Below are 21,612 nucleotides of genomic sequence, written 5' to 3' on the forward strand. Positions count from 1 at the left end.
GAAGAGCGGATATGCAAGGAGGACAGCTGCTGGAGAGGTTGAAAAAGAGAAAGATGGGGGAGCTCCCGTAGCTCCCCGCATATCTCGGCGCTATTTCTGCGTCGGGGAAAACCGTGCTCGTCACGGATCTGGGGGACACGAGTTCGATTCCCGGACCCGCCGTCATTTCTCAGAATGTCTTCCCCTGCTCTACATCCCATTTTCAACCTGTTTCTGTCGGTCATGCTTGACCAGAAAAGCGATAAACGCTAAAAAAATAAAGTTTAAAAAAAAAAAAAAAAAAGAGAAAGATGGAGTTGTGCGGGCATGTTCTGAGAGGATCCAGCGGGGAGATGTTCAAGAAGGTGGTGATGGGGAAGGTGGATGGAAAGAGAGGAAGTGGAAGACCAAGAAGAGGCTGGGTAGACGACGTCTGTGATTGGAGCGGAGTGAGAGGCGGAGTCACAGAGTTGGAGAGAAGAAGTGGGGACAGAATGGGTTGGAGAGTGAGAGTGATAGGCAACCTTCGGAACGAAGAAGCCACCTAATGATGAAATGTGCTCGCCCTCCCATTGACTACAGCGCCGGCACTCAAGCGCTAAATCGTGCACCCCCTGCTGGCACTCAAAGTGTTAAACGTATGCATCTGTGTAAACTCTGTTCTATTTTATGGCAATAAGTAACGTTCAGGTTTTTTGGACCCCTGACCCCGCTGAGATGCGCCGAGATATTTATAATGAATGAATGAATGACCTTTATTTATATAGCACCCTTCACAGCACGAATGCACAGGGTGCTTTACACTACAGCTAACATATAAAAACAAAAATCAGAAATAAATGACAACAGACAGCAGTTAAAAACAGTGAACCAGATCAAATAGAATAAAAATTATTTAAATAAAATCATCAGTCAATAACTAAAAAACTATAGGAACAGTGATGACAAAGGGTGCCTATATATGACCAAAAGCCTGTCTGAACATATGTGTTTTTAGCAGTTTTTTATAAAGCCATATTTCACTACCAACACTTAAAATCATTGGTAAACAAACGTAGTGCTTAAAATATACACTTTGACTGCTGTTTTGATAGGGTTAGGGTCTTTACTCCTGGCTACATTTGAAAAAGAAAAGCAACATTAATTAATACGGACTGTTGGTATCGAGCCCAGCTCTCTGCGTTGCTACCGGCTTGGCCGGCTGTCGTACTAACACAATTGGCAGTGTTAGAGGGTGGGAAAGCCGGTGGGTGGGGATTGGACGTTGTGGACAGCGACTCCTACAGGTCGGTTGGGTGACGCCGGTGCGGCGGAAACAGGAAGTATCGGGGGCAGCGTGAGCCTCCCACGCGTTACTCCTCGCCAGAGTTCGAGCTGCTACAGTGAAAAGATGCGACAGGCTGCCTCCTCGTGTACCGGAGGGGACACGTGATTCAAGGCTTCTATCCTCACTACAGCCGACCAGTGGGAGGCATAGTTTAGCAACGTTCAAGACAGGGGAGGGAAGAATTGGAAATACTAAATTGGGATGGGAGAAAAATAGAAAATGGGGAGAAAAAGTGGATAAAAAAATGTATTATACGGACTGTATTGATCTATTTATGTTGCGATATGAATATCGGCCCTGTACCTGGCCTGTCGCACTTAAGGGGTTAATGCACTGGGAAAGATAGCATGTTTCAGACTTATGATGGAATTCCACCCCGAAGACGATTGCCTCATGGAAACAAACACAGAGACGAGAACGGGGAGGCAAAGATAACCTGAAAACACTGAAATCCTACCACCTACTCCAGAACTGGTGTGCAGCATAAATCTACCCCAGTAAACCACCGTTGTGACTAGGGCTGCACGATTTTGGGAAATAATCGAATTGCGATTTTTCTGACAGATATTGCGATTGCGATTACATTTGCGATTATAATAAAATAAAAATAAGCAGCCCCACAAAGGTTTATTGTAAAATGCGGCTTGCATCTGGCCTACGCGGTGGGTCTTTTCGGGACACCGAGCCTGAACATTTTTATTTTTACCTGGGAATCGATACCAGTACCCAACAGTACCTTTTTTCTGTACTTTACTCTCCCTCTCTGAAGTCTAAACTTCACAACACACAATCTAAAACCCCTTACCTCCCTCTCCCAAACCGATCTTGTATCTCAATGGGACTTCCTGGTTTAAAAAAAAGTTAAAAAAATATATATATATTTGCGATTTAATTTTTTTTGGCGATTTTATAATTGCATCATTCCAAATCGCGATTTCGATTAAAAATCGATTAATCGTGCAGCCCTAGTTGTGACACTGAAAACTTAGGGTTAAACCGGAAGATAACTCGCTAAACTCATAATCGAACTCCTCAGTCAGCATATGATAGGATGAATATAACTGCAGTTTGAATGGCAGGAGAGAAAAGCGCCCGTAGAGACAGCACACAATATGAACGAGGGCTACTAGTGTAATCTTCAATCTACACATTGAAGAGTCAGAATAGCTCCGATTGCATGTGAAGGGGGCTACTGGTGTTATCTACACATTGAAGAGTCAGAATAGCTCAGAATGCATGTGAAGGGGGCTACTGGTGTTATCTAGTATACATTGAAGAGTCAGAATAGCTCAGATTGCATGTGAAGGGGACTACTGGTGTTATCTATACATTGAAGAGTCAGAATAGCTCAGATTGCATGTGAATGGGAATTAGGGCTGTCACGATTCGTCGACCACATCGACGTAATCGACCAATACATTTAGACGATTTGCATATTCATGATCGACGTGTCGTATTGTTGTTACTCATTATGGCTTTTGCGGTGGAAATGGCAACGTATAATCGAACTAGTGCCCAATGAATCACATTCGAAATATAAACAACTTCTCTTAAACCACTATTCGTGATTCCTCCTAGAGCCAGGACTTGACACACAGTGCGCGTTTCGCTTGCATTTGATAACTTCCGTGTTTCAAGTAAACTCCAGTTGGAAGGGAGGGGCTGAGCCCGCTGCCCCCACCAATAGTGAGGAAAGGGGGGTGGGGGTGAGCCCGTCTCTCTCCCTCTGTACGTCCAATTATTTGAAGTAGCGTTACACTATAAAAACTAACTGGATAGTTGATAATAAATATTTCACTTCATTAGCAAAAATATTGTAAAATCATTAAGTCTGCTATAAGCTATTCCCCCTCTCTCTTGTGTGTGTATACATTTAATATAGGCTACTCTTTTTGACATGGATTAGGCTAATTAGCTTTAACAATCCTGATTCCTAAGCCTATTTTATTCAAAAGGAAGATATTGATTTAAATATGTATATAGCCTATATATATATATAATAAATACATTTTAATCGTATCTCCTGTGCCGGCACAAGCACTACCATAGCATGGAGTGGAGAGATAACACACAATACATATACATATAATAATTCATGGAAATATACTAAAAAGCTATTTATGGCCGGTAGAAATATCTCTGGCTGGTCCTTTTTTCAATCTAAAGCTAGATTCTTCTGGTAAATGAATGGTTTAATCGATAACAAAATAATCATTAGTGACAGCCCTAATGGGAATACATTGGAAAATTCATTTTGCTCACATATAAATGATGATCAAATTCATAACATTCCCATGACGCATTTCATCACAGAACACAGAACTCGCCACAGATCATTGGCCACGGTTGTCATTTAACGACAATCGCCCGCTACTTGATTACAATCACCTGACGTTTGCGACCAATTATGTCTGCGATGGAATACTATGATTAGTCATATAATTTGTTTGCATGTAAACAGTCACTGACAGAGGCCATGTTAAAATAAAAACACTACAGTGTCTGTTACCTTCTTATGGGTCCCACCGTTGATCGTCTTCTCAGATGCCTTAGGCTTCTCTGCATCTTTGACCTTGTCCTTCTTCGACTTTTTGCTGCTCATCGACAGAAAGGAGGAGAATAAGATCAGCCATGTGGTATATAATAATAATAAACTTTATTTGTATAGCACCTTTCATACAGAAACTGCAACTCAAAGTGCTTCACAACAGAAAAAAAATTTGCACATAAAATCACAGTTTTTCACATTAGGATCCAACATTCCAACAGGCCACATTGTTTATGGTTTGATTCAGTAAATAGACAATAATAAAAAGAGTAAGATAAAAGACAGAGAAAAATAGTGCAATGAAATAAAATAGACAAATATAGACAAACAGAAGGTAAAGACGACTTTGAACTGTTAAACAGTAATCCAAAACTATTTTATTGCACTGTAAAAAACGTATTTTAGTTGTCTGCACATTTCATCATTCATGTATTTTCTATTATTATTTTTTTTTTTATTGGTCTTTTTCCCCCTCCATTTTCCTCCGATTTTCTCCCATCCCAATGTTAGTCGTATGCCAATTCCCAGTCCCTTCCTGGTCGCTGCGCACTTACCCCCCACAGTCAGATCATCTGGGAGAGTGGAGGCTACCACATGCTTCCTCCGACACACGTCCAGCCAATCACCGTTTCTTTTCACCTGGCAGCGCGGATTCTCATTGAGAGGGCATAGCGTGTGGGAGGACCACACTATCCCCCTCACGTCCAATCCGCGCTTAGCAGGCACCCCGACCGAACTGTAGGAGTCGCTGTTTACAACGACCCGGACCCACCCCGCCAGCTTCTCCCACCCTCTGATACAGCCAATTGTATTAGTGCAGACGGCCAGCCAAGCTGGTGACAACCCCGGAGCTGTGAGCTGGATTCGAACAGGCAAATCCAGCTCAGCTCCGGGGCTGGTGACGAACCATGTATTTTCTATTCTACTAAAACTCAATCAAACCATAAACAAGGTGGCCTGTTGGGATGTTAGATCCTAATGTGAAAAACTAATTTTATGTCTGCTCATTTTACCCTTGATATTATTTTTACTTGTGTACACCCCACTATCCGATGGGTGCATACTATGACCTATATCGTGTTTTGTAACAGATTACAGAAATTCAAGAAGCCTATTGGAATGTGAGGTTCTAATGATTTGATTCATATATCTGCATTATTTTATCCCACTGTATGCTTTGCGCTTGCTGCTTGTTTGTTTTACACAGATTTTATGTCCAAGTTATTTCTTACTGATGTAAAGCACTTTGAAATGCAATCCCCTGTATCAAAGGTGCTATACAAATAAAGTTATTATTAAAGTTATTATTATGTTTCTAGACAAGACATTCTAAAATGGGACTTCATTTGATTTCCTGTCAGCTGTTGATATTAGCAAAGCCCGCGACAGGGAATCAACTGCTGTCCAAGCTGTTCCCCAGCTATGTAATTCCACTGAAACCGCCTATATGCGGCCTCAAAAACAGCAACGGAGATGCCGACTTGATAAGCAGTCCTGTACTCAACCAAGACCAATTTTTTCATCTCTAGTTGAGGTTAGGGTTAGTAGGTGTGAGGTCTCCAATAAGGGTACAGTTAGGGTTAAGGTAAGAGAGTCCCGTACTCAGTGACCCCTTTTACTAACATCAAGAAACAACCAGAACATTTCTTCTTTATATATATATATATATATATATATATATATTTTTTTTTTGTATTTTGCTCCCATCCCAATTTGTCATTATGCCAATTCCCTTACTGGTCGTTGCGCGCATTGCCCCACTGTCGGCTAGGGAGGGTGTAGAACTACCACATGCCTCCTCCGAAACATGTGGAGTCAGCCAGCCGCTTCTTTTCACCCGACAGTGAGGACTCTCACTGGGGGAATGTAACGCGTGCTGAGGTTCACGCTATTTCCCCCCCCCGATGCCCTCCCTGCTGAACAGGCGCTGCGCCGACCAGTAGGAACGCAGTTTACAACGACCAGGACACACCCCACCGGCTTCCCACCTGCTAACACTGCCAATTGTGTTAGTAGGGACGACTAACCAAGCCAGAGGTACCGCTGACAGCTGGATTCGATCCCAGAGTCTCTGCGGTGGTAGGCGAGTGCATTCTCCACTGTGCTACCCAGCCGCCCCCCAACATTTCTTCTTCTAAGCTATTTTATGGCATCTCCACTTTTTCATGCGACAGTACAGTGAAAAGCAATAGGAGTATTGGGGGGGGTCTAACCCAGGCCGCTGTGATCACATGGTATGCGCCTTTTATTATAGAAAATATCAGATTAAATATATACACACATTAAATTGTTGAAACATATAACAAGCACTCATACATCAGAATTCCAGGAACCTCACTTACAAATAACCACGTCCTAATTTCCGCATGCGCCTCACTGAGCTTTGCGAGTCACCAGATCACGCTCCACAACACCAGGTTCTTCTATGCCAGTGCTTATCCCACATAGGGGTCGGGGTAGATCTTGAAAGATCCCGTACCAATCAGGGCATCCCACTTCAAATATCTGGATTATAAAACCCATGTCAGAATTTAAGAGGAGTCTTTCACTGAGCTTAAATGTTAAGCCCAACATGACAAGCTTGGCTATTAGTTCCAAGTACTTAGTCGTAGTCGCAGAGAGTACGGTTAATTGTACATCAGTGAGCGTGCATCAGTGAGCGTACATCAGTCAGCGTGCCATGGAAGAACACGAGGCTGGCGGTCATTGAGAGCTGCCAGTTGTGCTCACAGGTGTCTATTCATCTCCCGGCCGCCCGTCAATTACGCCAGCCAATGACAGATCACTCCGTATTCATTTGTCTGCTCACATATGCATAGTAATAATAAACGCATCACATATCAAGGCAAATTAATTTATTTCAGATGAAGACGGAGCACCCAATGTACTCAGCGTAATGAACGTGTGCACTCAATTCCACTCAACCAGTCAAAGTCACCATGGCTTTCTCTCCAGTCTGCTTCAGCATCGCACGTGCACGCACACGGTTCTCCTTCTGATGCATTGCTGCTGCTGGTACGGTTATTATTTTTTTTTATTTAAGATTAATTTGTCACCCTATTTTTTATTTTAACAACATGAACAGCAAGGCTACTGGCTGGAGCCTGAGCAGGCAGTGATGTGTAGGATGTGCAGCGTAATGGTGAACAAATGTTGGATGCACTGCAGTCAGGTGGCCTACTGTATGCAGATTATACAGGCATTACTTTAAACTTGGCAGATGTGACATATACTGAAGATTGCCTGGTTAAGAGGAAAGAAGACCCTTGACTTGCTCTCGAGCGCTAGCTAGACTTTGCACATCGGTAAGAGAAGTAAACCCTCACAACCCCCCACATGAATGTGCACGGCACGCACGCACACCTTACCTCTTCCTGTGTGCATCTTCTCCACCATTGGCAAAATCACCATCAGTCATCTTTTTTGCTTTAGCAGCCTTGTGCTTGGCCTTCTCTTCTTCTTTGGTCTGCTTTTCTCCACCCATCTCGCACCTGTAACTTTAAAAAAGGGGACGTTGCCCTCATCCGAATCATGTTTTTGTCCCACAATTACATGCATTTATCATTGATCATTTGTTTGGTTGCGACAGTTTGTTTCCCTTTGAGAAATGCCTATTCACTAGTGACTATGCAATGTCAATAAAATATATTACTTCAAAATGTTCATAATTTCACTATATTTACACATGGACTAAATGTCCTTCAATTAGCCAAGGAGGACAAGTTCATGTGCAAATGTGTTTTAGTTTTGACGATTTGGGTGAGCTAGTATTGTCCCTTTTAGTACTCAACGTTAGCCAAATTGGGCTATTGTTAATGTATGTGCAATTATCTGACGTCATTAGACTAGTAATTACAGAGTTAAAATAAATAAGAGAGATTAAACACAGAAAGGTCTAAATCAGCTTTGTTTTGTGTGGAATAATACTAATAGTGCCTTTTGATCATACACATTGCATTTTACTAGCTGAACTGGCAAATGACAAATAAACTGCATGCTGTGAGAGATGCTACTCTTGCGGGTTAAGTTAGCTTCTAGTTAGTGCTGCTAGCGTTTGGCCACATGTCACATTTCAACATACATCACACACACACACAGCATGCCATTTTTTATTGTTATTATTAAATAGATATTTGCCATGAAATGCTTACCCGTGCCTGTCTCTTGGCAAACAGTTTTATTTACAAGTGGTTTGAAACTGCTCAATTAGTTTAGCAGGATAACCCCCAGGCGTTTCTCTCCTTCTTCGATCCAACCAGGGTCACTTCAGTCGGACATCAAGCCGCTCAGCCGCAGAGCTCCACCAGGTGGTTTGAGTTGCATTCTAATTGGCCGAGAGAGTCTCTGTCTGAAGTGTTGCCAGACAAGTGTAAGAGAGGTCAGCTATTTTGGAAATATATAGCATCATCAGAATGGATGAATGAAAAACTTTATTTAACAGATTGCAGAATGGGTACAATAATACAGTACGGCTCAATACACACAATTGTTATGCAGAGAAAGACATTTGTCTTGTTTATATCAGGGTGCCCCATTTTCAATTCATAGTGACATTTATGACATACACAACATACATGACATTTATGACATAGGGACATACATGACATACAGGTATAGTACTGTTACATTTGTGACATATACGATATGCAAATATACAGTACTGTTACCCATAGATCCTAACAGAGAATATATACATATGATGGGGAGGAGACTGTACGTTAGGAGGGGGGTGGGTGGGTGGGTAGGAGAAAAAATATACTGTACATACGGTGGGGAGAGAATATATACATACGGTGGGGAGGAGACTGTCTATTAGGAGGGGGTGGGGGGGGTTGGACATTTACGGTGGCCAGTTTCTAATTGCAGCCTCCCGTAGGTGCTCTTTGAGAGCGGTTTTGAATGTGGGTAGGGATTCACATAATTTTTATGGCTGTGGGTAGGGCGTTCCACATTGTTGTGGCATAGTTGCGAAATGTGTTTAGTCCCTTGTTTGTGCTGAATCTGGGTTGCGCACATTATTTGTGGAACTCCCTCTGGTGTTGTGGGTGCGGTATTCACTGACCTTTGGGAAGTATTTCGACATGTACATGGGTACCTGTGTGGTGTAGTGTATCTTGTAGACCAGGCCCAGAGGAGCCAAAGTAGCAGTTGACTTGTGTGTATAACTACTACTACAACAACAACAACAACAACAACAACAACAACAACAACAACAACAACAACAACAACAACAACAACAATAGTGGTAATAGTAATGCCAATAATAACGATAACAATAATAATAATACTAATAATAATAATAATAATAATAATAATAATAATAATAATAATAATAATAATAATAATAATAATAATAATAATAATAATAATAATATTAATAATACAACAACAACTACTACTAATAATAATAATAATAATAATATAAAGTATTATTATTATTATTATCACCTATGTACCGAAGATATTGCGTTCATTCACACACCCTACGCAAGATTGATTGATTGAAAAGTTTATTAACAGATTGCAGAATGGGTACAGTACAGTACAGCTCAATACATACAATTGTTAAGGGGATGCAGACCAGAGAAAGACTTTCGTCTTGTTTACATCAGGGTCCCCCATTTTCAATTCATCATAACATATATGACATACAGATAGACAGTACTGCTACATCTATACATTTATGACATATCAGATTTGCAAATACAGTACTGTTTGTGATACAAAAGTGTCCAGAAAAGGAGTGTATATACATTTGGCGTAGAAACTGTACATTGGAGGAGGTTGGATGGGTGGGGTGGGTTGGGTGAGGGCTGTACATTGGAGGTGGGGGGGGGTTGGATAGGGGACACACACACATTTTACACTGTACATTGGAATACTGACAAAGCCTTACTTGGTAATTTACTGTACAACTAGGTTAGGACATTTGTAGGGGCCAGTTTCGAATTGCAGTCTCACGTAGGTGTTTTTTGAGAGTGTTTTTGAAAGTGGGTAGTGATTCACATTCCTTTACAGCTTTAGGTAGGGCGTTCCACATTGATGTGGCATAATTGTGAAACGTGTTTAGTCCCTTGTTTGAGCCGAATCTGGGTTTTACATGATTTGTGGAGCTCCCTCTGGTGTTGTGATCGTGGTATTCACTGACCTTTGGGAAGTATTTTGACATGTACATGGGTACCTTGGTCGCGTAGTGTATCTTGTAGACCAGGCCCATTGCAAGTTGCTGTACTCTGTCGTCTACTCTAAGCCATCCTAGGTTGTCAAAGTGGGCAGGGGTGAGGTGGGTTCTAGGAGTCAGGTCAAGTAGTAGTCTGACTAGCTTGTTTTGAGATGTTTGTAATTTGTTTTTTAGTGCCTTTGATGTGCTTTGGTACCATGAGGTGCAAGCATAGTCGTAGTACCCTTGAATGAGTGCTCCTGCTAGAGTCAGGGTATTCTTGTTTACCAGAGAGGAGATCCGGTACAAGAAACGCGTTCGTTGGTTGACTTTTTTTATTACATTGGATGCCATTTTGTCACAGGAAAGATTAGCCTCTAGGATGGAACCCAGGTAGGTAATTTCATCTTTCCTTGTGATAATATTGTCACCCACTGTAACCGAGAAGCCGTCGGTCTTGCTGAGTTTGTTATTTGAACCGAAGAGAATGGACTCTGTTTTGCCCATGTGTAATGATAGTTTGTTGTCGGCGAGCCATATGCAGATTTAGCAGAAATTGAACGACGCAACAACAGAAGGAAAATAGCCAAAGGTCAATATGACGTGGCCGACAGTGGAGAGTAGTGTGTATTATATAATTATATTCATCAGACTTGGCAACATTTCTATTGCACACTGTCTCTTTAAGAACCCCGGAAAGGATCCCAGTGTCGTGCACCGGGGTGTTGAGGCTGGATATACAGCTCTCTCTTGGGGTGAAACCGGAGCCGAGTCACCCTCCTCCCTCCGCCTACTGCGATGATCATCCCCCGACATATAATCTGCACTTTACGCAGCAGTAGTGTCAGTACTTCTATGAGTATTGTGCGGTGCTTGTTTCGACATCGCAGTGCACTGAAAGAAGCGTCCGCGCCGCTGCTCCGGGCCTCGGTCGTCATCAGGGGCGTCCGTCGCTACTCTACCCCGGTTTACGGTTGCGGGGCAACGGGCATGGAGGAGATCCTGACGAGGGTCGTCTCCCCGCTACCCACCTACGAGACCAGGGACAAGTCCCCACCTCCCGCTGAATCCAACAGCGTGGAGTTCATGCACTACTACAGGAGCCTGGACAAGGAGCAGAAGCTCGCGTTTCTGGGGAAGCTGTCTCAGGAGTTCGGGGTGGACCACAAGGGTGTCTCGGAGCTTGCTTTGAAACTGTTGGATACTCAGCTGCGCGACTTGGCGACCATCCTGCAGGTGGAGGACAGGCTGCGGTACCACCTGACTCCCCGCTACAAGCACCTGCTGAATCACATCAGCAAGGTCGAGGGTGGAGTGAAGTTTCTGGTGGACCTCCGTGCCGACGTGCTTGAGATCATCTCATCCAAATCGAGCGAAAGTCCGCACATCAGGGTTTGTTTACATTTTCTTACGGTGGCCCGCATGAGCCGATTATGTGGCAGCGAGTTTCGCTTTGGCTGAAATGACAGGTGCAGAAGGACGATGGGATCTTTCTCGTTCATACTAGTGAAAGCTCTCTGGCTTATAGCCTGGTATTTGGTTAAATATGTCACCCACGAGTTTGTCATTTATACACAGTAGGCCTAGTCTAATTTTAACTGCAGTAATTATTTGACACTTTTAGATTCAGATAGTCTGTGTGCCTACGTTTTTGTTTACTGAATAACCACATGCATGCATTCTCTCCATATGTGGATATAACCATATAGGATAAATGGTCCACTTTCCACGTACATTCCATGTGTTAACCTAACACCTCGCCCCATGTCTCCTTGTCAACCTGCAAGTGTCCAGACAGTAAAGTTATTGGTTGTATAACATGCAGCCCCCTAACCTGCCCCCCTTTGCCCTACACCGGTGGGATCTAGTATTTCATCACAGCTTCAGTGGATGTGACCTTTGCCCTAGTCCCCCTTGTTACTAATACTAAATTGGAGACACCGAGTCACACGGCTGAACTATGCCTGTTATGGACCACTAGATTCTAGAACATACATACATAGGCCTTATCAGTGGGCAAGTCTCATCTGACACAGTTTAACTGAGTTTTTAACAGCATTTCTGCCCCTATATTGTCAGCTGTTTGAGTCCTTACCCTGGTTAAACTCTTGTTTAACTTGAGAAAACCATTTGTATTTGTATGCTGGGTCAATCTCATGCATATTCATGACCTGCTATATAGCCTATGGTGCTTCATATGAACTATAGAGCATGTCTGTAATTATAGCCTATGATGCTGCATATGAACTATAGCATATGTCTATTTAAATAGTATGCTGCTTCATATGAACTATAGCATATGTCTATTTAAATAGTATGCTGCTTCATATGAACTATAGCATGTCTGTAATTAATTATAGCCTACGATGCTTTATATGAACTTCAGCATGTCTGTAATTGTAGCCTGTGGTGCTATCCTTTGGAAGTGCAACCTGTCCAAGACAGCAGCATAGAAAGGTTACAGACTATATATATATATATATGTATATTTTAAAAGAACATTGTGTTGCTGAGTTTAAAGTGTATAATACCAGGACCGGGATAGCTGTGAGAGTGTGGCCAATACTAATAGATCCTTCTGTATCTTGTCTGACCCACTATATACTGTAGTTCTCCACATTAATTTCAAGTAATCAACTAGGGAGGTATGGTAGCCTATAGCTAGCTGGCATACTCTGTTCACACACTTCATTAAAGTAATCAACTAGGGAGAGATGGTAGCATATAGGTAGCTGGCCTACTCTGTTCACACACTTCATTAAAGTCATCAACTAGGGAGAGATGGTAGCATATAGGTAGCTGGCCTACTCTGTTCACACACTTCATTAAAGTCATCAACTAGGGAGTAGGGTGACCAGGTCAAAAATGCAGTGCAGCTGATGTATTGCTTCATTCATAAATCAAGGCAGCACTCTAGTATCGATTTAGGACAAGGCGAGGACATTTCCCATAGTTTGATAATGTTAAAAGAAAAGTTAGGCTTTGTTGTCGGCTTCCAGACTCATTTTAAAAAGAGTGCGAGAGAGCAGGTGGTGGTCGAGCGGGGAGAGGGAGCAGCATAGCAAGAGCAAAGCAGGAACGAGAGAAACCTTATTGTTTCATGCTGGTTAACAGATGATTTACTGTGGAAACGGACACTATTATAGTTTAATTTTCCTCCTCTGCGTTTCTCCTTTTCATTCATTAATTGTAGTGAACCTCATAGTATTGTTAATAATATAACGTTACATGCCACACTTTAACACACTTTATATTTATCTATTATTAAAGAGATTTCCACTACATTCATACCTCGTTTCCACCTTACCCTAAGTTTTGTACCTCGTCTCATTTCTGCATTGTACCTCACTGTTACTCACTTTACTCTGTATTGTATGTATATTATTGACTGAACATTCCTTTACTTACTTCTTAATTACTTATTGTTTTTTACTTACCGTATGTACTGTAGCACACTCTCAAGGGCTCATACAGAAACAAGCATTTCATCATAAAGTATTCTGTATTTTATTATGACAAATAATAAACAAACTTGAACTTGAAACATGCATTAAAAACTTTTCCCCTAGTGATAGTTACATCAATATTGTGCTGTCAGAACAGTAACCAGACCAGAACCAGACAGTCATTTGTGTTACTTTACCGGAAAAACAACACTGATTTATTTTGCACATAAAGTCAACAGTTACTGAGAGAGTTAATGCGTTTGAATATCTCTTCCTGTGAAGTCATCAGAGGACACTGAATCCTTGTGTTGTGTTAATTACAGCTCAATGAAATGATGTAGATAAAAAAGTAGCAATGGCTATTGGCTATCCAATTAAATTCATTGAGCTGTAATAACACAACACAAGGTGCCTATTAGGCCACCATTGTGTAGAATAGTGTAGTGTGTCTGGCCAGAGCAGCCGTCTTGTTTCGCCAAACAGTGAACATTGGAAATACTTCACCTATAAGTACAACCCTGCTTATCTTACTCAATGTTGTAACTACAAGATTCGTTGAAATAAATAATCGTGTTGTAACTACAAGATTCGTTGAAATAAATAATCGTGTTTGTGCATAGATCACTAGATTTATCAACTTCTAATACGATTTTCACGTGAGGAAGTATCTACTGGTTGATGAGGAGACGATGGCGCTGTCCTTGATGCTGTTGTGTTACAACAAGTGATGATTCTCTCATCACAATGGAAGTGGACAGTGCCGGTTAGCCTTCGGGAGAGGTATTAGTTGGACTGCCTAGGCTAACCGGCACTGTCCGCTTCCATTCATTGTGCTAAGCTAGGCTAACGTGCAGCCAGATAGCTTTCTACTGAACGCACCGAGAGGAAACTGGTATCTATCTTCTTGTCTCTCTCTGGAGAAAAATGTTGGCATGTTCCTTTTAACCATTTCACTGCGACAATACACAGAAGGTTAACCCTTTCACTGCCACACAACAGCGTAGTGTGATAGTAAAGGGTTAACTGTAGAAAAAAGACATTGAATGGAAGGGACCAAGCTTGCAAATCCAATGACTGTCTTACTTAATAAATGGCCCAACAGCCTACAGAGTTATCTCTATCTGTATTCCTACAAGCAGGCGTTTCAGAGTTTCATGTAAATGAGGCAGCTCAATGCGCTCATGTTATCTAGACAAGCCCTGCCTTTGATAGTACATTTTAGATGCTCCATCAATCGGGTTCACAGACCAACTCCCAGCGGACCAAAGTGATTCACGGTGAAGCCAGAGTCGATAAGGCCGGTCGCTGTCCGAGCAGCAGCTAAGGCTCATTCATCCTGTTGTAGACCTAAAGCGTGCATCTACACGCATAAGTCAGCCCAGGGATTAGCTGTGGAATGCTGTTGTTGTAGCTTTTAGGCCTTTTTGTTTGGCATTACTCCCGTGTGGTGCCAATGTCAGTGATTTAAGGGATAGCTTTTGGAACCCTAGCCCTATTTCTTACTTGACAATGTGGACATTGAGTCCTTCGTCAGGACAATCAAATGCATAGTCAATGGGGTCAAGCGTGTGTCTGTACAAGTTGACTGAGGCTCACTGACCTGTACTTTGAGTGCACTGTGGAATAAGTGAGCCTCAGGCAGCTCGTCCAGACAGATGAGTGAGCCTGATTTGAGTGAGCGAGTGTTAAACGACAGGTACCGGGCTGCTTTGAGTGAGTGTTAAACGACAGGTACAGTACCTGGCTGCTTTGAGTGAGCATGTCTTAAACGACAGCTACAGTACCTGGCTGCTTTGAGTGAGCATGTCTTAAACGACAGCTACAGTACCTGGCTGCTTTGAGTGAGCAAGTGTTAAACGACAGGTGCCTGGCTGCTTTGAGTGGGAGTGTTAAACGACAGCTACAGATGGCTGCTTTGAGTGAGTGTTAAACGACAGGTACAGTATCTGGCTGCTTTGAGTCAGCGAGTGTTAAACGACAGCTACAGTACCTGGCTGCTTTGAGTGAGCGAGTGTTAAACCACAGGTACAGTATCTGGCTGCTTTGAGTGAGCGAGTGTTAAACGACAGGTACAGTATCTGGCTGCTTTGAGTGAGCGAGTGTTAAACGACGGGTGCCTGGCTGATTTAAGATAAGATATTCCTTTATTGATCCCTTTGGGGAAATTCAGGCATCATAGCATGGGGGGGGGGGGGTACAGGTATGGGCATGTTAATAGTAGAAGACATAAATACAGGCAATACAATTTACAGTAAGGTATAAATAGGCAGTGTAAACAATATAATTAACTCTGAATATACGCATCTGAGCAAGTAGGAAGTGTGATCAAAGGTGCAGATGAGGGTCTGTATGAGTTATATTATACATTACAATAAATATGGTTAACTTACAAGTAGGGCTGTCATAACAACATAACAAGACACAATTATAGTTTTATATTTTATTTGAAAATTAACAAAAGCCTGGCAAATGATCCTGTGCCACTGTGAAATAATTAGGCCTAATTAAAAATGTAGTTGTAGGCCTACAGTAGGATAGGACATTTATTTTCATTCAAATAATAATAATTTGCCACATTTTGTGGTAACGTGTATTTAGGCTTCTGAATGTGCGCTCTGTATAAAAAAATAACACGACAGTCTTCATTTTTGTTGACATTGGCGTTTATCAGTTTTGGTAGGCTAAATTAATTAATTATTTGTGCCCCACCTGCAGTACCTCCGCACCCCACACTTTAACACGCAACGGTCACTTTAAAGGGGGAAAAAAACATAACTGTTCTGTATAGTTAGTATAGTATAACTGTATATTGTATAGGATATTGTATAGTAGTGTACATACTGTAAGACCCATTACATTTTAATTCGTAAGCTTAGCATTGTATTGTATCTTTACTTGTCTATTTTATTATCTATTCTATTTTATTATATTATTATTCTATTGTATTATTATATTGTATTTTTGCACAATCGAAGGCGGGCATGGCCACCTTAATTTCACTTGTGTGTCTTGTGTATGTGACGATTAAACCTATTGAATCTTGAATCACACTGCTTTAACCAGTGGTGTAGTGTTGCTAGGCGGGGATACTGCTCAGGAGAAGTACTGTAGGAATACTGTCACCCCACCGTCCAGTTTTGGAAATGTATATCTATCCCATGTTGTGGGTCTGTCAGTCATGATCATGAGTGGAAAACATTGTAGGGGTATGCACAGACCAGTTCCTTTGTCCTCTAGACCTCTCACAGGGATGTATTCCCTTTGTCCTCTAGACCTCTCACAGGGGATGTATTCCCTTTGTCCTCTAGACCTCTCACAGGGGATGTATTCCCTTTGTCCTCTAGACCTCTCACAGGGGATGTATTCCCTTTGTCCTCTAGACCTATCAGGGGATGTATTCCCTTTGTCCTCTAGACCTCTCACAGGGGATGTATTCCCTTTGTCCTCTAGACCTCTCAGGGGATGTATTCCCTTTGTCCTCTAGACCTCTCAGGGGATGTATTCCCTTTGTCCTCTAGACCTATCAGGGGATGTATTCCCTTTGTCCTCTAGACCTCTCACAGGGGACGTATTCCCTTTGTCCTCTAGAGACCTCTCACAGGGGATGTATTCCCTTTGTCCTTCGATAGACCTCTCACAGGGGACTAAGGCTGTCCCCGAAGCCTGTTTTTGGGATTCGAACTTCGTCAGGGTTTTTCGAAAAGGACGTTCGAACCCATTTTTAACCCATACATTTCGTTTTTAACCCATTCATTGCCAACCATGAGTATAGTCGGGTTAACTCGCCATCGCTTCCATGCCAATCACGAGTATAGTTATCTTTCGTACTTATTATCTGAGATGCACACAGTCTCTGACCCAGTCCCACTGCGGACACAGGAGTGGCTTAAGAGGCCTGTGTCACACAAGATGTGTAGTTACACTCTCAGCCGTGTCCCGCCTGGCTTCTTTACTTTTTATTATTGCTAAATAAATCGATTGAACTACTGTAGAAATAGAAAATGTCATGGCGTGTATGAAGCTCTTACCAGCGTTATTGATAGTGTGCACCTGGCGAGGGGGGGGGGGGGGGGTGCTGGCATTAAAAAAACGATGCAGGTAATCAAAGTGGCACCATATCGCATGGAAAGGGGGAGGGGTGGGGGGTAGGGAGGGACATTTCTGAAATTATTGAAAGTAATGAAAGTTTGGAATTCTCAAGACCGCAATTACCGCGGTTCTTGCCAGAGTGTCACTTCTAATTCCACACTGTATTAGTCTCCCTCGGTTGTGCAATTGATTTCTGCCCCCCCTACACACACACACACTCTTTCTTTCACTCTTTCTCTCTCCCTTTTCTTTCTTTCTTTTCTCTTATCTTTTATTCTCTCTCTCTCTCTCCCCCCCCTCCCCCAGGCCCTCCATTCTCCCTCACCTGTACAGAGATACAGTGGATTAAAGTTGGTTGATGAGACAGACAGGTCTACACTGCTTACCGCTGGTTGACGAGACAGACAGGTCTACACTGCTTACCGCTGGTTGACGAGACAGACGGGTCTACACTGCTTACAGCTGGTTGACGAGACAGACAGGTCTACACTGCTTACCGCTGGTTGACGAGACAGACAGGTCTACACTGCTTACAGCTGGTTGACGAGACAGACCGGTCTACACTGCTTACTGCTGGTTGACGAGACAGACAGGTCTACACTGCTTACCGCTGGTTGACGAGACAGACAGGTCTACACTGCTTACTGCTGGTTGACGAGACAGACAGGTATACACTGCTTACCGCTGGTTGACGAGACAGACAGGACTACACTGCTTACTGCTGGACAATGCAACTTCCTTATACAAAAAAAAGAATTCGTTTTTTTATGAATAATTAAATATCGATACTTGGCGTCCCTGTATCGATACAGTATCGCCACGCAAAGTAAAAAAAAAGATTCCCCCCCCCCCACCCTATGTGTACATGATTATTAGCCTCAATGATTGCAGTTGAAAGAGTGCTTAAAATCTAAACTGGACTTTAATCTAGTAATTGATTCATGACTTACAGTATCTTAGTATAATTGGCTCTGACATGTTATATGCATTTTTGAGCAGTCCACCCAAAATAAAAACAAAAGAAAAATGTCCTCCTTAACACTTTGGGAGCCAGCCGTGTTTTCCTTTTTACCCCCTTGAATGCCCACATCCACTCCAATGTTAACGTTAATATCGCCTAATCTAAATTATGGCTATGTCTAATCTGCCCGTCATTTATCAAAGACTCATTTTCCAGTCAACATTGTCATGGCAGATTGTTTTTTTATCGCTTCATTTCCGTTTTCTAGCATTTTGAAAATCACTCGATTTCACGGAAAAAACAACACATTCTATGATAATCGCCTTTTACTGGAATATTCTAGAACGTTGTAATTTTTTGGCCTATTTATGAATCGTTTTCAAATAAACGCTAGATGATTGATAGTATATGTGTACGCATGCACGCTCGTGCCGCCAGTTGAAAATCGATTCTCCTATTTCCTGACCGCGAGCAGAGTCAAACAGCCTATCACCATAATCACATAAAAGCTTATATCTCTGTGAAAACGAGTCTGATTATCCTAATACTGATAACATAGATTCCTTACCTGAGATCAGATGGTATCCAAATGGTTTATTCCAATTCCCGATCGCCATTCGAAAAAATCGCTCATTTGATTGATCCATCGTGTATACAGTAAAACACATATTCGCCGCGGCTCTGAGGCTCCAGAGTGAACTCTGGTAGACCCCGGTTACATGAGTGAGAAGTAAAATGTGGAGTGCGGGTTTTTTTTCCCATAAATTTTCATTGAGTCCAATCCAAAAGGGTGATTTACCATCTGGGAGACGATAGGGGGTGCTTTTTTCACATCTGAGCGCCTGGGGTGACTGGATCTCCAACGGTAGGGACGCTTGATGCAATATGATTTCAGATCGCCAATTAAAAAAAATATTCTCGTGAGTGGGCATTCAACCCGCGGGGGGTAAACACGAGAAAACTCGTGGATGGCATTCAAAGTGTTAACGGGATTGCCATGCTTAATCCATGCAGATGAAATAAAGATATAGGCTATTTATGAGAAACATTAATACAAATATAGGCTATTTATGATAAACATTAACTCCTGATAGGGGGGAGGGATTAGTATTGAGCTTCTGATATTTAATTAATTAATTAAATTTGCCAATACACTTGCAACTCTCAATACTATTCCAAACGATGTGACGTTGTGAGTTGGAATGAACCATTTCCTCATGTTAACTGCAGTAAGAAGCTGAAACAGGATAGTTAATTTTTATTAAATATTTTTATTCTATTTATTTTTGGGCTTTCTGTATTTTTCACCCCTCCCAATTTAGTCGTTATGCCAATTCCCTTCCTGGACGTCGCGCACATTGCCCCACTGTCGGCCTGGGGAGGGTGTAGAACTACCACATGCCTCCTCCGATACACGCAGAGTCGCCAGCCTCTTCTTTTCACCTTACAGCGAGGAGTTTCACTGGGGGAATGTAACGCGTGCAGAGGTTCACACTATTTCCCCCAGATCTCCCTGCTGAACAGGCGCCCCGACCGACCAGTAGGAGTCACAGTTTACCATGACCAGGACACATACCCCACCGGCTTCCCACCTGCTAACACTGCCAATTGTGTTAGTAGGGACGACTGACCAAGCCAGAGGTACCGCTGACAGCTGGATTCGATCCCAGAGTCTCTGCTCGCCAGAGGCGAGTGCTTAGTCCACTGCGCTACCCAGCCGCACCTAGGATGGTCTTTTTTTAAAGGGGCAGTTCACCCAGATCCTCCCCCTTATCTATCGTATCTTATCTTTTTGTATCTTATCTAAAGAGACATTGCTTTTGATATAAAAATTATATATGTTGTGCTTAGCTTTTGAGTGCCACAAAACTAGTGCAATTCAGCTCCATTGTATTGGAGTGACAGCAGACATTTCTACGGCGGAGATCTCCAAAACTAGGCAACTCACACTAAACTATCTGGATGGATATATAACACTCCGTAAGGGGGGAATTCTTAAAAATATATATATTTTAACTTGAAAGAATACTAGCTATATTTCAGCTTCTTACTGCAGTTAAAGTGAAGAAAAGGTGAATTCTAACTCACAATGTCACATAGTTTTTAATATTAATACTTGGTCTATTGCTAGTAAGTTGCAAATGTAATGTCAATTATCAATATCACAAGCTCAATGGTAATTCCCACCCTATCAGGAGGCTGTTTCTCATAAATAGGCTATATTTATTTGTGGTCAGACAGATCAACCACAATAAAACAGACCTGACTGAGACAATAACATTTCAACAGTGCTTCATTGGTATCATGTAGGCCTACACAGTCTTTTCCACTGCTAGTTATATTTAGCCCCCTCCCCCCCCATGCCTTGCTAGTGCCAGGGATCTGAAATGCCCCCCTCCCCAACCCTGTGTGCAAAAGAGGTTAGAGGTTGACACAGGGCCCAGGACAACTGACCCGGTATTCCCCTGTTGCCTGATGGATACCACTATAAATAACTTGTTCTTGGAAACACTAGAGCAGGGGTCCCCAAACTATTTCCTGTGAGGGCCACATAACTTTTCCCTTCTCTGGTGGGGGCCGGGGTCAGTTTGTAACAAAGTGTGACGATCGCAGGGGTGCCTAAACGTAAACATGTATTGTTTTCCAGAAAGCCACACATAACCAAATATTAATAACCCTTTCCGGGATCTTCACAGAAACAAAAGTCAGGAAATAAATAACACTATTAATGAAATAAATAACACTATTTATGAAATAAATATACAGTACCTACAGACCACCTAGCTCTAGCTCTGTACTATTTAAAAGCACAGTGCAGGACACACTCAAAGGTTATCGCACCTCAGAGATGGCAGTGGACATGTATGACAGGACAAAGGCCATATGTAATGGCCTTGGGATTGAGGAACATACTACCAGCCAAAAAAATAAATAAAAGATTATAGGATCAAATGAAAACTACTACTTACTAAAAATGGATGTTTAAAAGTACTAAAAACCAACAACAAATATCAAACACTAACAAACGGGGAACAAAATAAGTACCAGCCAACCGCCAATGGCTGGTAAAAAATCTGCCTGGCTGGTAGTTTTTAAAATCTA

The 21,612-nt window shown here is 42.2% G+C and overlaps 2 protein-coding genes across 3 annotated transcripts in view; one reads left to right on the top strand and one right to left on the bottom strand.

Annotated features, from left to right (window-relative positions):
- LOC311245311 (DNA topoisomerase I, mitochondrial) overlaps positions 1-7,338 on the bottom strand; it is a gene marked incomplete at its 5' end in the record, with an annotated part of 133,821 nt that extends 126,483 nt beyond the window's left edge. The window contains 2 exons of the mRNA XM_084335147.1: positions 3,816-3,900; positions 7,223-7,338. Coding sequence (XP_084191273.1) covers positions 3,816-3,900; positions 7,223-7,338 — 201 coding nt within the window. The remainder of the gene's footprint in view (positions 1-3,815; positions 3,901-7,222) is intronic.
- Positions 7,339-10,739: 3,401 nt separating this feature from the next.
- The window catches only part of mlycd (malonyl-CoA decarboxylase), a 31,745-nt gene continuing 20,872 nt past the window's right edge, over positions 10,740-21,612 (top strand). For both annotated transcript variants that reach the window (XM_084334658.1, XM_084334659.1), the window contains exon 1: positions 10,740-11,406. In XM_084334658.1, coding sequence (XP_084190784.1) covers positions 10,813-11,406 — 594 coding nt within the window. In that variant the 5' untranslated portion in view covers positions 10,740-10,812. The remainder of the gene's footprint in view (positions 11,407-21,612) is intronic.

This window comes from Notolepis coatsorum (genome assembly GCF_963971535.1).
Source record: "Notolepis coatsorum genome assembly, chromosome: 18".
NCBI classification, from domain to species: Eukaryota; Metazoa; Chordata; class Actinopteri; order Aulopiformes; family Paralepididae; genus Notolepis; species Notolepis coatsorum.